Raw genomic sequence first — 17430 nt, 5'->3', positions numbered from 1 at the left:
ACTGGCTCGATAGTCTATACAATAAATTTGTATTATTGTCGGTGGACTCATAAAAATATATCACACTGTTGGGTTCCTGGATGGAAACCCAACCTATGTGCCAAATCAATTTATGTACACCCTCCTCGTAACTAACAGTTCGTCACTGAACAAGCAGATGATGACTTCATGATGAAACAGGAAAATAGAACTTTTATTGATTTTTTTGGATGTATTTCTTTTCCAAAATGCTCAATGATGTAACATTCCAATATGAAGGATTCCAAACTGCTTTTGATAGTTGTTATCGATCGTTCCTATATTTACTATGCGTATCGATCGTTGTCGTTGTTGTGGGTGGGAGGCGACAACTGTTCCTAGTAGTATGGAGGTTCTTGTAGTGTTGAGTGCAGACAGACGAGTGTTTTCATGAGTTCCATGAAGTTACTTGACTGAAATAAGGAACTGTTTGTTTACCGTGAACAGCACAATTTTTTAAAAAGAGTTTTCACAATTCTTAATCATCGTCGCCCTGGATTCGATGCATAATGAACCACGTTTTTTTGGATAATCCTGTGTACAGTTATGAATGCTTGTTTAAATTTATTGAATTATTAAAAAAGCAAATGGAATTTCTTAAATTAAAATTATTTCCTTATTCAGACTCACTTTAACTTGAACCTCTTCAGGAAGACTGAGTATGATTCCGGCCATAATTTGATCTAATTCCAATTGTCTACCAGCAATCGATAATTCACCGATATGTCCCTTTTGCACCACAGTTAAAGCATTTGTTGCGTCAATAAATTCAACGGCTGGTAGAAAACGTTCCACAATGAATAAATTATGAAGATTCTAAAAACAAAAAGGTAGAGGTGTAAATGGTTTGAAAAAAAGGCTTGGAACCCACATCCCCTTCAATTTGTGAAGCACGTTCGTGAAGAGTTTTACTAATATCATCGAATGTCCATAAAGTGATCGCGTCCCTTGCCTCTGCCAGATCCATTGGGGTTAATCGTAGCAGAACGACAATGGCAGCCAACTGAGGACTGGCACAGGATCCTGAACGATGCCAATAGGTCAGATTAATGCCTTTTCTGATGGATTTCCCTTATGTTATTTCTAATTAACGCTGCCTAGGTGCTAATAGTGTGATTGGATGATCTAATTAGGTGAAGTACGTGGAACTTCCTGGAGAATTCCAGAAAATTCGATTTTTCTATTGTGCTTTCATATTTAGCTACGAATACAACCTACGAAAATTCAATTTTAGTCGAACATGGACAATACTCGACTTTATATTTACTTTTTATTTTTCTATCGATATTTTTACCTTTATTTTACTATTAATACTACTTATTTTCAACTAATAGTGCATGTGAAAAACGATTTTTTCTCGAAAAATTCGGAATTGATTGATTTATTCGTCTAAGTGACGGTTCAATTCAGTCCCGAAGCGATTGGGATCCAAACGCCCAAAAACGTTTGGGAGCATCTCCTGCACCTATGAAACTGATGAATGTAAGATATTCTTTACAGAATAGCCCTTACCTAACATGCTATGCTGAGGCACTTGTATTCCCCATGGTGGCCATGATGGCAGAAATTGATAAATAACTCCATTGACTAGATTTAGAAAAAGTTAGACAGATCAAATTAAAAAGTAGAGAAATTTTTTACACATCATCACAATGAATAAGCTGGATTTTACAAGTGAAGCTCACCAACATTGTTAGAAAAGAATAGTGGAACAAAAAGGACGATGAATCGTTCGATGAGCAGCATCATCACGTTATGAACAATGTGAGTTGTCCATGCGTTGTTCTCATTATCATAATCGTCTTACGTGTTTACACCATCGAAGAGAGCGTAATTTTCCAGACAGTTACTTCGGCGTTGACAGATTAACTGACCGCCACGAGGCGGCACCTTCATTTTTTTTTCAAATCAAAAAATCAAGTTGCTGGCAGTGGTGATCCAGTACCCGAACAGCTCCACGATACTAATCTGCTGTAGAACTCCGTCGATTCCCTATCTGTGAGGTTATGTGTTACTGGGGCAGTACAGCGGAGCATGTCACGCAGTAGAGACGCGAGAAACGCTGTTGTAGACACGTCGTTTTGTTCAGGAAACTTTAGATACCGGCTTTTGGAAACTATGTTGAGCTTCTTAGGTGAGATTTGCGTATACACATTTGCTCTTACGTATACAAGCTGTATGTAAAAAGGGCGGTTGTAACGCACTCGGTAAGAGGTTCCACTGTGACTGCACGATAGATCGATGGTTCGAATCCGTAATATTGGCAACAAAACCTTTAGTCCCTCCGAGGTCGACAAATATGTATCAGACTTGTCTGGGAGGATAAAAACGCTGACTTGCTACATCTACTAGCCTACTTACTACTTGAAGTGAATGCCTTGGCGCATCCCAAGCGGATCGATTAATGTCACACACTTTATCCTTTATCCTTTGCGCAGAGATGGAGATGCCTGAAATAACAGTTTATTATCCTGAAGATTAATTAATCGGTCTTCGTCACTCACGCATAAGAAAAAGGATCTCATAAGTGATATTGTCGAAATGGAAAAATAATACACTGCCACTTTAACCTAAGAAATCGGAGCGAAAGAAACTTTGGTTATGAAGTATTCGACTATTATTAGGTCGCGGTTTCATGACTTCTACTCCTTTTAGTCAGATTAAATTTCGATTTGCTGCGTGGCGCTCTGAAGAGTCCTCTTTATCCCGGAGCTGAAAGCTGCGCTCCTTTCTTTCTCATTACTCTTCTCGTCTGACCATCACACGATCATAGACACCTTTTGGTCACGCTCGTCCGTTAGGCCTGAAAAAATGGAATCTCATTTGAATCGGAATTTTTCACTCGCTCGGAACCGAATCTTAATACATAGTTACGGACTATAAACTTGTTCATTCCTGGACATATACTAAAATTGGAACAATACTGTGGAATTATTTCCACCAATTTACCGACTTTAACAATGATTCAATGTTGAATAGCGTTTTTCTTCTTTTATTCATAAATTGCAACGAACCACAAAATCATACAACTTTCATATTCTTTAAATTCAAACCTGTGAAACAACAACAAAAAATCATATAATACAGACATGCAACTAGCGCTGACCATGCTTTTTAGCAGTGTTGGTCAAGGTAGGCATGAAATAACTCTTTGAGCCGTTCATCGGTAGAACCGACAAATGAAAGAATAGAGACAGATGAGGACTAAACAAAAATGAAATAGAATTTCCTTTAAAAAAAATCACTCAATCAAATAGCAGAGGATTCAAACATTTGGTAGGAGGGTTGTGTTGAGAATTGACGTTGATTCACAGCTGGTGCCGCTGCTGGTCGTGGCACACTTCGCTCCTGAAATCAGTTTATGGTTTCGTGTGTACGTTCCCGAAAGAGTGAGAATTCCCATGGATTCTCTACTGTAATCTGCCATGTACCTCGTAAAGTGAAGGCGCCATTCGACGCTCGCCGCGCATATATGCAGGACTATCATCGAAAGTATCAAGCAAATCAGCTTGTAACGGTTGCTTCTCTGGTCTGAAAACACCGACTTCGAGGGGATTAAACATTAACATTAAATCCACTAACGTAATACTTACATAGCGGATGCGGCCTGCCAAGAAAATCTTTTCTTTGTTTCCGGGGCAGCTTGCAGTGATGCGACTCTTCCCTGTAACATCCCGAAGAATTATCACGTTCCGTTATCGTTCCGAAACTATGAAACCGGCATGAGTGGGGCCTACTTTTTCCAGTTGTCGCTGCGCATGGACTTCCTGTTTTTTCCTGCGTATATTCCACAGTATACAGAAAATGATAATGAACATCATGACAAATCCTAAAGACCATGATAGAATGAGGACTAGTGGGGTTTTCCGATTATCACCAGGATGGGAATAATACCTACCAAAAATTGATAGCAACGCAGTCATCCATTTGAGAGCGTATTCCAGATTACGATCTGGAAAGATTTACGTCAGCGAGAGTAGACCAGGTGACAGATGCCTTCCTTACCTCTACACCACGCCCACCAACCAGGTGACCAGGTCCCATTACGGCATGTGCGTTCAATGTCACCATGGATAAAGTATTTCGGCTTACAAGAGAAAGTTACCGTGTCTCCTTCAAGGTAGTTCGCGGCCGGTGGTGTTTTTACGACACCTTCCTTTTTCAGCAACGGGCCACAGGAGATTACTAAATTGAGGAAAAATGAACAACGATCAAAAATTGAAGATTTGAAAGTGTATTTTTATATGAAGGAAAAAAAGAGAGGGGTGATTAGTTAAGGTTTTTCCTTAACTTCCTTTTGTTCAATTTCGTAAATAGGTACTGACTGCTCACAAAATTAAAAAATCAATACTGATTTATCGATTGTTCCTTACATTGCTTTGAGCCACTCTTTTGCATTGCAAGGAATTGCTTCTGCTTCCTCAGCGTAGTCAACCCAACCTCCTTCCTACCAGTCATTATGTAATCATATTCACATTGTGAAATTCCTTGACAAGCACTGGTCACCTAAAAATAGTTTCGGCTAACAAAGTTTAAAAACCTATGTCTCAAAAGTCTCGCATTAATCAATAGTAATCGGCACAATTATATTGTGTTCAACAATTGCTGCTAGTAGTCTTAATGAAGGGCACTGAAACCACTTAGCAAGTTTGTGGATTCTGCTGTTTATGGTGAGCGGAGACGTAACGTCCCTACATCTCTACCGTATCGTTCTCTTTGCTTTTCCGATAACCAGATAAATCCCATCGTTTTATGACGGACACTGTCTACGCTCCTCAGTTTCTTGCAAAGTGGCTGAAGGATAATTTCTGGACCAGGCCTTCCTCTATAAGTAGAACTACAAAACAGATGACAAGAAAGTCATTTCTTAACTAGTGTCGGTCGATCAAAGAAGCGGAAAACGACGGCGAAATTCCAGATGGTAGTGAGTTAAGCTGGAGTATGTCCGCAAAATTTTAGCAGAAAAAACCTCGAAAACTGTCGAACCAACTTAAGAATAAAAATAGGAAAGTAACAAAAAAACGACTGAACTTTAACACTTGCTGCGTTTTTAGCTTAGCTGTGGGACAAGGCCTGCTAATATTTTGACCTTATGAATCCGTTTCTAACTGTGAAGCGAGATCTGCTGTTACCGCATGGCCCGAAATTGCACCAATTTATGAGGTATAAAGTACCTGTTCCATCGTGAATACTCTAGACGCATTCATGTCGAGGTATTGTGGCCAAAAAACTGGTGTGTAGTCCGTAGACGCGAATAGGAGTGGATTATAAATAGGTTTGAACTGTTCTCCGAACAACACACTACCGATTTTTTCGTTTTTCCCGTCCACTTTCCCTTAAACTGGTTTTTTTTTACTAAAATACAAAAACAAAACACAAAAAAAAAATACAAAAAATACAAACACGAAAGGAAAACAAAGAAGAACTCTGCACATAACTCACATGTCACTCCAAACTGTTCATATATCATTTGCGTTGTACTTGGATTGGACGTGTCGCCCGTGGCTCGAGCCAGTTGTCCGGTGGATGACGTCAGATCGTCGTTTGGATCGTTGTTGTACACGCCTGAGAGAATTCTGGTAAATCGGTGACTTTCCTTGGCTAAGCACAGCGATGAGAACAAGTGGTAAAGAGAGAAAGAGAAAGAGAAAGAGAAAGAGAAAGAGAAAGAGAGAGAGAGAGGCAAGCGACATCAAGCGGAAAGTGAATCAAAAGGCAGGAAATAGTCCATATGAGGATTTCTTTTCCATAAAATAATTCCAGAAATTCAAACTGTAACTAGTAACTAACTCTGTTTGAGCTCTGTGGCATCGAGTAAAAACGAGGAATAAGGGTTATCTGTTTAGTATCCGTTTGTAAGACAATAGTGTAGAGCCCGGTTGACAGGAAATGAGGCTACGGCAAGGAAAATTGGGAAAGCAGTACTGGACGACGTACTCACCTAGTAATCCTAACGTTGTATAACAACGATTTGTCCCATCCATTGTGTTCAACGATGATGACGCGGTCACACCCGGCTGAAAATCGATAACTGATCTCATAACGTCAATAGATCCCAAATAATGTCGTACCTTGCATGTTGTATTGTAACTCGGCGGCAATGAGACCATCACATCAAGCATACCGTAACTCTCATGCACACGAATACCTAGTCCTGATTTTAGCATTATAATAATCTCGGACTGATTCATGTTTTGTAACGGATTACGGAGATCGACTTCTGAAATGAGATCAAAGATCAGCGGATGATATTTCGTGGCGCATCTGCGGACGTACTTCTGAATTGCTGATGTTTCCAGTGTGGTTTATCGAAGAAACGTCGCACACCATCCACATAGACATCAGTACGGTAACGCCATCGTCGCATCGGCTTTCGCGCAAACACCTTTGATTCAGGAAGTTTACGGTAATGCATAGCGTTTCCCTATTCTCTTCCCTGTATCTATTGTCTATCCCCCGCCCCTCTCTACCTATCTACCTCTGTGTTTCTCCTCCTTTCTTTTCATATTGTATTTTCCTCCTCTATGTCAATCCGTACAAATTCGTAGCATTGACTGCCTAAAACTCTCTTTCTCTACACAATTCCTGCTCTTTCTGTGTTCCTGTGCTTATCCGACTTGAAGTTTCCCCATCAATTACCCTGTCTGTCAGCGTAACCGTATATTCGTATTGGTGGACACACCTGTACTATAGAACTATCATTTTCTTGTACAGCAATTCCCGTGATTACGGTAGCGTTAACATGCGAATGCCCTGAAAAAAATTGTAGCATTGACACACAGCGAAGCACGGTAACTCACAACAGCGTGGCATTACGGTACTTACACAACGTGTCGTCAGGTTGTTCCAGCCGTACTTGCACCATCAGTTTATGCGTAGGATCGTCACTCATTACAAGTACGAAGTAGCCTTTTCCAGGGAATGTGTATTTGACGCCGTCAAACGTCACCACATGAGGTTCACCATACATGTAACTGGAAGAAAGCAGGATAAAGCGCCGAAACCAGTAAGCTATATTGAACCAGGACTAGAGCTAGAACCAACCCTGCACCGGGAGCTTTGTAATCCTGACACCCATTAGTCATCCTGCGCCAGTAGTAGAATTCGCAGTGTTGTGCATATCTAAAATAAACTGCTCAGAGTAACACAGTAACCAAACTGCAAACTGTTAAACTCACGTGCAACAGGTCCTATAAGGCATCAGATCGAGTTGATAGTTTGACATGGTAGGTATGAAAGGTGGCTGACGGAAAGGTGGTGCACCAAATTTATGCGCACGAGCAGGGGTACCCGGTTGGAAGAAACTGTAGCGATGAAGTCATTCACTGTTCAAACCATCGTAAGAAAGTGAACTTACCGGGTATAGTCGCCATCGGGTTCCCAATCGTCTGTGAACATCAAATAACCCTCGTAGTCGTAACAGCACTGCTGAGAGGAGCCGATAGAACTGAATTGATCGATTCTTGTGACACAATTTTTTTCATGTATACCCTCTGCGCCCCTAACTAAATTTTTTTTTTAGTTAGGGGCGCAGAGGGTATACATGAAAAGTTTCATTTGGCTTAGCTATAGTCGGGTCAAAACGACATGAAGCACGGTGCATTTGCGTACGTGCTCGAAACGGTGCGGCAATTGCACCTTGCTTCAGCACGTTTTGACTGTGTTATAATTGCTCACGCAGCAAAAAAAAACAGCACTCACATGACTGTGCGATGCATGTAGGGTTTTACAAGATATGAAAAATAAACGCGAAAACTTCTTTTTTGCATATGTTGTTTATTCCAATCATAGGTTAATGCGTACAGTTCCTTGGTAATGTAACAACACAGCTAGTGTAGCGTAGGGTCAGAAACGCAGGGAAGAACAAAAAATGAAAATGAATAGCACAGTATGGTTAGACAAGGAAAATGATCAGAGCCGCAGAGAAAACAGTTTAACATTCTGTTTTCTGCGACCTATATTATTCTCCCCAGTATATAGTCGGGTCAAAACGACATGAAACACGGACATTTGCGCAAGCGGTTGCGCACAAACGCCACACACATCTGCAGTTCGCCATGGTCCCCCTAGATTCCAGCCGCTGTCTCCACCGCACCGCTTCCGAGCGCGGCCGCTTGCGCAACGGTCCGTGCTTCATGTCGTTTTGACCCAACTATACTTTGGTAGTACACCGGTAAAATGAGTGCTTGAAACATATGTAGGTCTTCCCATCTACACTACTCTGAGAATTATCCGTTGAGGTTTGGGACGTACCTCGGTTGTACACTTTGTATACAGTGTTGAGCACCTTTGTTGAATGGACATGAAGTATCACCATCTTTGTCGCAGTCCATAATTGGCATGTATCGTCCGAGATCGAGCAAGGCCTGTACAACAAATGCTTATTGACTTCATCAATTAACACATCTGGCTAAGACACTACATCGACAGCTGTATCAAAACTTGCACTTATTTTATTTTGAAGATATTTTCGCCTAGTTATCACCAAGAGATTTTTGCGATCATCCACTGCTTGCACTTTTGCCACATATTCTTACCTGTGACATTTTGCATGGACATGGCACGTCCTTTGTGAGATCCATTTGGAAATTTCGACGTTTTCCATCATATTCGAACCATTCAATGCACATATCCAGAGCCCAATTCTGACCATAGTGCTTCTTCCAATCCGGCAAGTAGTACCTGTATTTTTCAATAAATAATTAGGTTGAGGGTCAGCACACGAATTGTGGCTCTTTGACGTTTCGCACCAGGGAAAAGGTGTCGGCTTGCTCCACAAAACACCATCCTCAGAATCTGACAATGACACTCGAACGAATCCAAAAGTGAATTTTTCCCAGGCATTCTAAAAATCGATAAATCAGTATCCATAATCGCTATGTGCACGAGTGACCCACCTTCAGTAAGGTTTGTCTTTGTAGCGAAGCGGGTTTGAACGTGTACGAGCCAGTATTCGGGATTCCTTTGGCTATGGTGTCCACTTGCACGAAATGCGATCTGGAAGAATCGATAATCCATTGCATTCAGGAAGAAAATCAATAAATATATGTCGACAGACCGATCAGCATCTTCCCAATACCCGTAAAGGCTTATATCAATACGTGCACCGTAATTATACGTCAAGTTCAGCGCTTGCCATCCCATGGATAACGTCTCAGCATATGGTTGGTACCTGACATGAATGATCACTCATGATCCCTATCCATGATCTGATCTATAAATCAATAAAACTTCCGCTACCATCTGTTATTCACGTCATCAACATCGTCCTTCAGCGAAACTTGAGCAGGAGCACGTTCTGGTGGGACTAAATGAAATACATACAGGAAAAAGAAGGAAGTGGTCAGATACAAGTGGGTGGAGTCTGCTTGTACCCACCAACATAGAATTTGCCGAAGAATGGGAAACTCTGTCCGCCATCGCGGCTCAGACGAATGGGCACTAGTCCAGTTCTGTGGAACATAGGCATAATACAACGTGCACGTACACGATCCAGCCGTTTACAGTCCGTTTGCCAATTTTCGAAATTCACCTGCAATCAGAATACTAACAGAAATTTTTCTGTTGATTGGAAAGAGGTGCGGGTCAATTACGATCTCAGATTTTTTGTTGCTGAAATGTGTTGGTCTTCACCATAAAAGATACAAAATCATTCAAATATTCTTTTATTCGTTTAAAGAAGAAAATAATTCTTGAAAGGAATGAAGAATATTTTATTTTCGTTATCTTAGGTGTCGAATATGTCCACTGCTTCTATATTTTCTCTCTTCCCAAGATATTAATGAAAATTTTGGATCTAAATCAAAGTCTGAATTCGTTCTCTTCACCGGTAGGCTGCTTAGTGTGGTGTCGCAAAAATTAGAGATTAGTTTTTCGAACTGTTCTGTCCGCATACACCTAGTTCTAATGTTGATTTCACAAAAAAATGTACGCTCAGTCTGGGCTATTGTCGCTTGTACTCATTCTGTGTTTAACTAGTCATGGTCATTTAAAAACTAACTAATTTATCGACAGTAGGAAGATCAACACACCTTTATGTTATCATTAGGTCTAAAACATGGGCCAGACACGTTGATGGCCATCCCACCTTGCATGACACCCCATGGAGGTGCGGTGATCATACCTCCTGAAGTGAAACAGATAGAAATTGATTAATCCCACCATTGTAGCCTGAAGAGATCGATAAAGCCCACCGGTGGAAGCATTCGTACATCCGGCTGGAATGATCACCTCGTCAATGCGATGAATCCACCTGCCAGGAGTTAGAACATTAGAGAAATAGCCAAGTTTCCAGATCCTTCCTGAAACACCCGTTTTTTTTTTTCAAATCAGAAAATACTGTTGTTGAAAATTCCCGTTCGCGGCCTACCATGTCCCGAATATGGTAACTGGTACCAGCCAGTACCGTTTCCGCCGTTAAATCCAGCGACAGCTGCTTGCTTTCCTCCGAAACCGTTAAGGCCTAAAATGCAATAAACGAATAAACGAAATAGAAATCTGAGAAAAAAAAATACGGTAGAAAATCAACACCTCCAGCTTCGTTACTGGTTGTCCAGTTAAGCCGCGCATAGTTGAAAAGGGCGAATGTTCTGGAAAAAAATGTTCATACGGTATCTACATACTTCACCCACTATTTCGACAGTACCTGATTTCATCTGTGGCAATGACAAGTTGGAAGGTGTTCTGCCAATCCTTGACATGCTCAAACTGAGAGACGTCAAGCGCTCGTGGAGCTCCACCGTAGGCCATCTAAATATGGGAGGGGCTTTTACCGTAACTCACAGATCTGTTCATATCCGCTTAAGTTTTAAAGTGATTTTTCTTAACACTTCATCGCTTCTCACTCTCGCTTGCCTGCTTGTCTCTTTACTTTTGAGTGGTGCTGTTTCTCAATCCACCTATTTTCCAGTTTCTGTAAACTTTACAAGAAAGGAGATGGCTCCATTGAATTTTGAACAAGTTCTCGTTTGCACCCACTGTTTAAAATGTTATTGACACACAAACTCATGCTCCTACCGTGCTTCCTGCGGGTTATACTTCTTCCACGCACTTCACAATACTTTACATCCTTATCTCGCGTCCCGTCTACGGCTTTACGTTCATTATCATCGAAATGTGAAGTATAGAATTCATAAAACTCACTCTGTACCATGTAACAATAAAGGCATGCTCTGCCCTCCAACCATTCGCTCCGGTGTAACCGTCCTAGAATAAGGTTACAGTTAGCTATTGAGTAATGAATATAATATAGTAATGCTCCCGAATACCGTACCTGGACTGCTTGTGTGATGTTATCCAACAGCAGTGGATCGACAACCATTCCTGGCTGGCTGATCCTACCTGGCATTTGACGTTTCTTACGATATTGTTGATAAGTTGACTGCTGTCCATAGATGGAACTCTAGAAATAATGCTGAAGGCGAACACTTCACGAAAGGAATTATGAGAAGTCAGCCCCGAATATGTTCACCTATAAAGTAGAAAATACAGGTGGTTATAATTACAGTAGTTTGTACGATAGATAGGTTCTATGAATAAAAACGAATGAAAAATATTAGCATACGTGAATTGCAAGCATTTGCGAGAGTTACACAAATAACTGAGCTTCAGGTTAGCAGACCTAAGCAAGAGTACCCGAGCGGGAAAATCCACAAGTAGGTCTGTGGTCAGAAAAGGTGTCAACACTAAGAAGTAGCAGCACCATGCGATTATAGACACTTAGCAAAGAAAACAAACGTGAGCAATAGTGAGCGAGAATAAGCAGCATTACACGAGCACAAGAAACTAACCTGGCCATACTGCTGTTGTTGTTGTTGTCCATAGAGCGGATTCACGTTCTGCGTCTGCCCGTACTGCTGTTGAACGTATGGATTCTGATTTTGATTGTAGTTTGGTGCTCCAAAGTTAGCTTGTGTGTTGGTGTTGTATATTTCATCATCATCGAGCTTAAAATAACTTGAAGTTATGCTACGTCACTCCAGTTCTCTTATTTTTGACAATGACTGTATTGTTTTGATACCCTGTTGAAGCTTATCGGCTGACCTGAACGACTTAGTCAGCGCACGTTTACAATCACGCACAAGATAGTATGTTAATGTGCTGGTGATAGGGTGCCAACAATTTCTCGGAAGTAAGGTGAGCTGTCACAAAATGGGCGGGGCTTATGTAAAAGTAAAAATCATTAACAAAGCTATTTGATCCCAGTCTTTTGCTACAATTTCAGTAGAAATATTTTTTGGATACTAAATTCAATGAAGCAGAATTTAAAAATGCCAGAATTTTCGCGCATGTAGAGGCAAAAACTGAATGTGTACAATATTTTAGCGGCAGACACTATGAACGACATTGTCACAAATTCGAGAGTGATGACAGCAGGACTCCCGCATGAGCTCATATTCGTCTCATCGTAATTCTCGATCTAGCTGACTTACCCTTGGTCGATGTACGCTACGATAGAATGTGTTGCTGATCTTCGTGTTACCAATCCACTGATACATCGAATCTGCGTAGAATGGAGCGATGAACGAATGATCCTAAGACGAGTCAATAAAGTTGGGAATCAGATTTTTCGACGGATGGTGAATCATGGCAAGAATGTCTTTGAAAAAAGGCATAAGCTAAATGGGTGAAGTACTTGCTTAACAAATAAGTAATACACTCCTTCTATTCAACATCGAACGACAACATCGAGTTTGTAAATTAACATTGTCATAGAAGCGATAGTCGGAGCCGGTGCTCTTACCCCCTTCACTTTTGGACGGTCGGCGAAATTATCCCCTTGACTTTTGGACGGTTGACGAAAGGAACCCCTTCACTTGAGCTGCACCCCATGAGCTGAACCTCCTTCACCTAAAGAAGATCCGGCTCCTTCGTATCGCACCTATGGTACGTATCCCTGAGCTTGTTGCTCCTTGATAACAAATTTACTGTCTATGAGCTAAGCAAGTTATAGCAGTTATAGCTAGTACACAACAAAAAGAAAATTTAGAATTAGAAGTTTTTTGGTAATCTTTTTTATTTTAATGGTAGTTGATGTCTTGACGTCTCGAACAGTTTCTTCAGTATATCGATTTTCATTTAGGCGCGATATCGCAGTTTTGTCATTTGGAAAACTGCACTGTACGATAGGACCGAAAACTATGATATTCGATTACATTGATCGCGAGCTCAGGAAACGTTTAAATACGTTCGACTATTATATCCGCTATGCCTGTATCACCGTACACAGATAAGGGGTAAAGTATAGTTAGATTAAATTTTAGAAAATCCCCAACCCTCTGTTTCGGCCACGACGGATTAGGGAATGTCCACGGTGGTGTAGCGAAGGACGGTTGTGAAAATGAAACCATCCCCATCGGATAGACAAAAGTATAGTTGAATCTGCATGATTGCATTAATTAGTAATGAAACAAGATAGTTACTCGATTGGAAATCAGCAATCACAACAACCTGAAACCGAAGAATGGACAGTCGAAGCCGAGATTCGCCTGTGTTTCACGACCAGCCTGACCCATTAGCTGCTCGTCCATAGCCCATGTGCCAAAAGGATACAGAATATTTTGCCAACCTGTTGTGGAATATATACGTCAAACTTCACCTCCTTCGGGCAACTGTCACAAATTTACGCAAACACTAGTAGGACCACATACCTTCTTCTATTCGCACGTCATAGTCAGCGCGACCTAGGTTGTCCAAATATTGTTGGTACGATTGTTGTGAGATTTGTCTTTTCTGCCTAAAGTTGATTTTTTTTCATAAATTGTCAAGTATAGGGAAGCAACTAAAACGTAAAATAAGATGTCAATAAATTTCCTTTAACCTTTCATGGTCGGTACTTCCATCGTCACTTTTTGCCGATGTTTTAAGCAGTTCCTGCAGCTCTTCTCTGCTTGGTAGTCGATTTTCTTTCGCAACGCCCTCGGATTTGGAGCCATCGTCAACTTTCTAGATCAGCTGCCATTACAAGAGTTTTGAAACAACGCCTTCTTCTTCTTCTTGGTCTCTGTCACAATCCGGGCACTTTACTGTCATAACGATTTCATAAACTTAAGTATTCAGCCAAAAACCAATCAAAATAGAAATTTTTAGTACATAAACGAATGAATTCATCACAGCAATGAATGAGTGCATAAGCAAAATTGTCTTCGAGTAGGAACTTAAAGGCATCACCCCACGAATCTGAGGTGGTAGGGATTTCAGGTGGAGTATTCTTATACGGGATAGTAGATTATGGAGAGGGGAGTGATTCCGTTCATTTCCACCTAATTGCCGTAAAAACTGCCCGGAAGATGCGGTGCGTGCACAGCGCTCCAATCGAAGTCGTTGTAGAAAATAGCGCGCCGGAACGCCCCAAGCGTACCTTCCGGGCCGTTTTTTACAGCAATTAGGAAGAAATGGACGGAATCACCCTTCTCTCAATAATCTACGATCCTGTATACGAATACTCCACCTGAAATCCGTACCGTCTCAAATTCGTGGGGTGATGCCTTTAAGCACGTGGAAAGATGCGCAGAGAGGAAATCACATGGGGTGAACATAGTCACATGGATTAGGCTAGAGAAGTAAAAGTAAAATCCTGAAATTTCGGGAAATACACTAATCGTCAGCAACTTAGCAGCAAGTGATTGACTCACTTGTTCTTCCCGGATCCCCAGCACGTCCAAAATCGTCCGTGATCGACTGCTATACGACGAAGGTAGGACTAGGCATACAGCCACGACGAGCACTGAGACTACAGCCACGAGGCGGTGCCACATGGGGCTGGTCTGGCGCGCGCACCGAGACTAAAAAGTACAATAGATCAAACGTAGAAGTCGATACGCATTGCGAAACTGTGTACGGTCTCATAACATATTTGTAATTATGCTCTTCAGAAAACATCCGGAAAGATTCTTCAAATTCAGAAAAACGACCGCTAGAGCAGAAAATATCCAAAAAAATAACTTTATCCAAAAAAATAACCAAGGATAAAAAACATTTAGTAAGAGAGTGAGGCATAAAAACACATGTGGATGAAATTCTCCTGATTACGTCCAAGGAGAATATTTGTAATTATCAAAAGTTCTAATGACAAACTATGGCCAACTGATTGCAAAGGGGCAAAGGTAAAAATACGGTCTAGGATGTAAAAATAAAAATGAATATCAATCGAGGCCCAGTCAATACATTCAGTACCAGCTGCTGGAACTATGTGCCGATATTCATAGAAGTCACAATGCTGTTGGTCTAGGCGGGTACGAGAGGTGATAAGCCCGTGGACAGTTATCGAAAAATAGAGCGTGAAGCTGGTTGGTGATAAGGGGTCGACTATTTCTTCGAGTCCAGAAATTTCGGCAACCACAGAGGAATATCTGGAAATTTATCTGGAAAATTGGAAACAGATCCAAAAGAAAGAGAGCAATTGAGAACAGATCGTTTCCAAGTGAAAGAATGAGGATGTAAAAATCGCCAAAATCTCTACTGGTTTTCTGATCTACTACGGTATCCATTCCTGCTGTCTTCTCTTCCGGCTTTGACGACGTCTGAATCCGACTAAATTAAGTTCGACGTCCTTCAACAAGAAAATACACAGTAATGCAATGAATGTGCGTTATCAGCTCGATTTTATTGCTAAATTATGAGCTGCTCTCAGCCCATAATTAGCAGTCTATACTATGAAGTATCTAAGGATCGATTAGCCCAGGATCGGGTTCCTGAAGGGAGCAAAAAGCAAAATTCAACCGTTGGAATCTGCAGACACCAACCTGCAAAGCGGGAGGGGAAATTTTCGCAAGTATTCGGGTGGCTAGTCACATTTTTTGGCAGATTTCCTCAATATCAACCACCCTATCCAGGTGATAGCTACGGAACATCATCTTCACCACTGCAGCTAACAGACAGTGACCGTCAGTTTTTCACATAAATCATGATTAAACGATACGAAACTCTGTGAGGTAGACGACGGAAAACTAACAGATGTGAGGGAAAATCACACGTTTATTTTCAAAGAATAAACTCAATTGAAGAAATTAAAAGAAAAAATAAAATGAAGGAAAAGCATCCTTGAGAAATATTGAGGCAAAAGCAGGAATGTGTAGAGAAAGCTTCTTTCTTTCTTTTCTTTTCAGAGTTCTTTTAGCATTAATTTTACCTGACTATTCGTAATTCCATAACACTTCTCCATTCATTTTTCCGCGTTCATACAATTGTGCGACATTCAGCGACAATGCTCGATGTGGTACGTGTGAACAAATCTCCCAGGATCGCATGTTGAGTGACGAATCCGAGCAAAATCCCTATTAGGACTGATTCAATCACACAAAGACTAACTCCAGTTCCAAAAAACGTACCTGAAATAGTGCGATAAGATCGCCGTCGATGAGTACTTTTGCAAAAACGTGACTGTCACAAAATTGCGGAAGATGATGCGATAGTAATCGCGGCAGTTTTTCACAAAGCTGACGTTCATCGTACCACCGCGAACTTATCGCCGCCACAACGAGGACATCGCTGACTTCGATCTCGCACCAACTGTAATCTATAGACGACAACCATCTGGCGAACCGCCAGCGAATACGGTAACGAAAAACGCCTACCATATTTCCAATGACTAATCGTTGCCGCTGAACATCCCTACCACTGTCGATAAATCACGGCCGTCACGCGTTTTTGCGTACCTTTTGCGCGCGCAGGTAATTCTAATGGTGGGCGGGGCATGAGGTTCATCGATCAATCACAGCAATCCTTCTTCTGGACAGGACAAGGTCGATCGTTAAGGATATCAATGTTATTCGGTTGGAGTGCGAGTTCAGAGCGTACTGCTATAAGAAATTGGTCCATGGAAAAAGTGCCGTTTGTGTCAAATGTGCGCAAAATCTTTGAAAACACATATGCCACTGGAAAATAACGGGTAAAATGTAGTTTAGGGGTCACTTTAGGGGTTTAGGAGACGTGACAAAATCGAACTGCGCTACTACTGTACTTTGTGTCATCGGGGCGGGTACTTCGACTGTACTACTACTGTAGTAGTGTGTACTGACCTGAAGTCAGAGCGCGAAAAAGGTCTTGGAGTAGAATTGAGTAGCTGAGTCAGTCCGGGTCCTAAAATCTAAGCATCAGCCTTAGAGGATCCACGACGTATCGGTTAAAGCTACTTAAAAAAAGGAAAACAGAGCAGTAATTACTACAGTTTTAACTTCACCAGATCTTCCAAACAAGGGAGGAATTGTAGTTGTGCGGACCACTCAGAGGCGCCCACACTTCTGGACAATCTGTCTTACTTTTTTCTCCTAGTAACTTTAGTTTACATGTCATAGACCCTTTAAGACTAATGCATAGGTCATAGAGCCTCGACTGCTTTAGTTATTTACTTCCAGAAATAAGGGCGCTACTGAGTGCCTATCCCCAACTACGTTTTACCCAACGTAACTACAT

At 41.3% G+C, this 17430-nt stretch overlaps 1 protein-coding gene across 3 annotated transcripts; it reads right to left on the bottom strand.

Annotated features, from left to right (window-relative positions):
* Positions 1-356: 356 nt before the first annotated feature.
* RB195_008324 (uncharacterized protein) lies at positions 357-14774 on the bottom strand (the record flags this gene model as incomplete). 3 transcript variants are annotated; one of them, XM_064194761.1, is made up of 43 exons in its annotated part: positions 357-431; positions 649-834; positions 890-1041; positions 1531-1605; positions 3125-3222; positions 3290-3366; positions 3450-3549; positions 3612-3682; positions 3756-3847; positions 3917-3970; positions 4024-4203; positions 4392-4524; positions 5193-5353; positions 5461-5583; positions 5960-6035; positions 6090-6238; positions 6295-6403; positions 6701-6771; positions 6844-6992; positions 7063-7140; positions 7197-7322; positions 7376-7465; positions 8272-8384; positions 8556-8700; positions 8769-8863; positions 8916-9015; positions 9077-9190; positions 9259-9325; positions 9397-9550; positions 10050-10144; positions 10212-10319; positions 10388-10480; positions 10549-10607; positions 10664-10767; positions 11161-11223; positions 11291-11419; positions 11808-11963; positions 12450-12551; positions 13293-13398; positions 13468-13585; positions 13668-13753; positions 13838-13962; positions 14652-14774. In XM_064194761.1, 43 exons carry the CDS (start codon positions 14772-14774, stop codon positions 357-359), a joined length of 4680 nt encoding a protein of 1559 aa, XP_064045905.1. The 3 variants fall into 3 exon arrangements, with proteins under 3 accessions (XP_064045905.1, XP_013291678.2, XP_064045906.1); XM_064194760.1 differs by lacking the exons at positions 357-431; positions 649-834; positions 890-1041; positions 1531-1605; positions 3125-3222 and having other exon boundaries at positions 3268-3366; XM_013436224.2 differs by lacking the exons at positions 3125-3222; positions 3290-3366; positions 3450-3549; ... (34 more) ...; positions 13838-13962; positions 14652-14774 and adding an exon at positions 1704-1767.
* Between the last annotated feature and the right edge of the window lie 2656 nt (positions 14775-17430).

This window comes from Necator americanus, chromosome III (assembly GCF_031761385.1).
Source record: "Necator americanus strain Aroian chromosome III, whole genome shotgun sequence".
Taxonomy (NCBI): Eukaryota; Metazoa; Nematoda; class Chromadorea; order Rhabditida; family Ancylostomatidae; genus Necator; species Necator americanus.
Note: the sequence above shows the minus strand (reverse complement) of the source record. Positions and strands in the feature narration are given on the sequence as shown.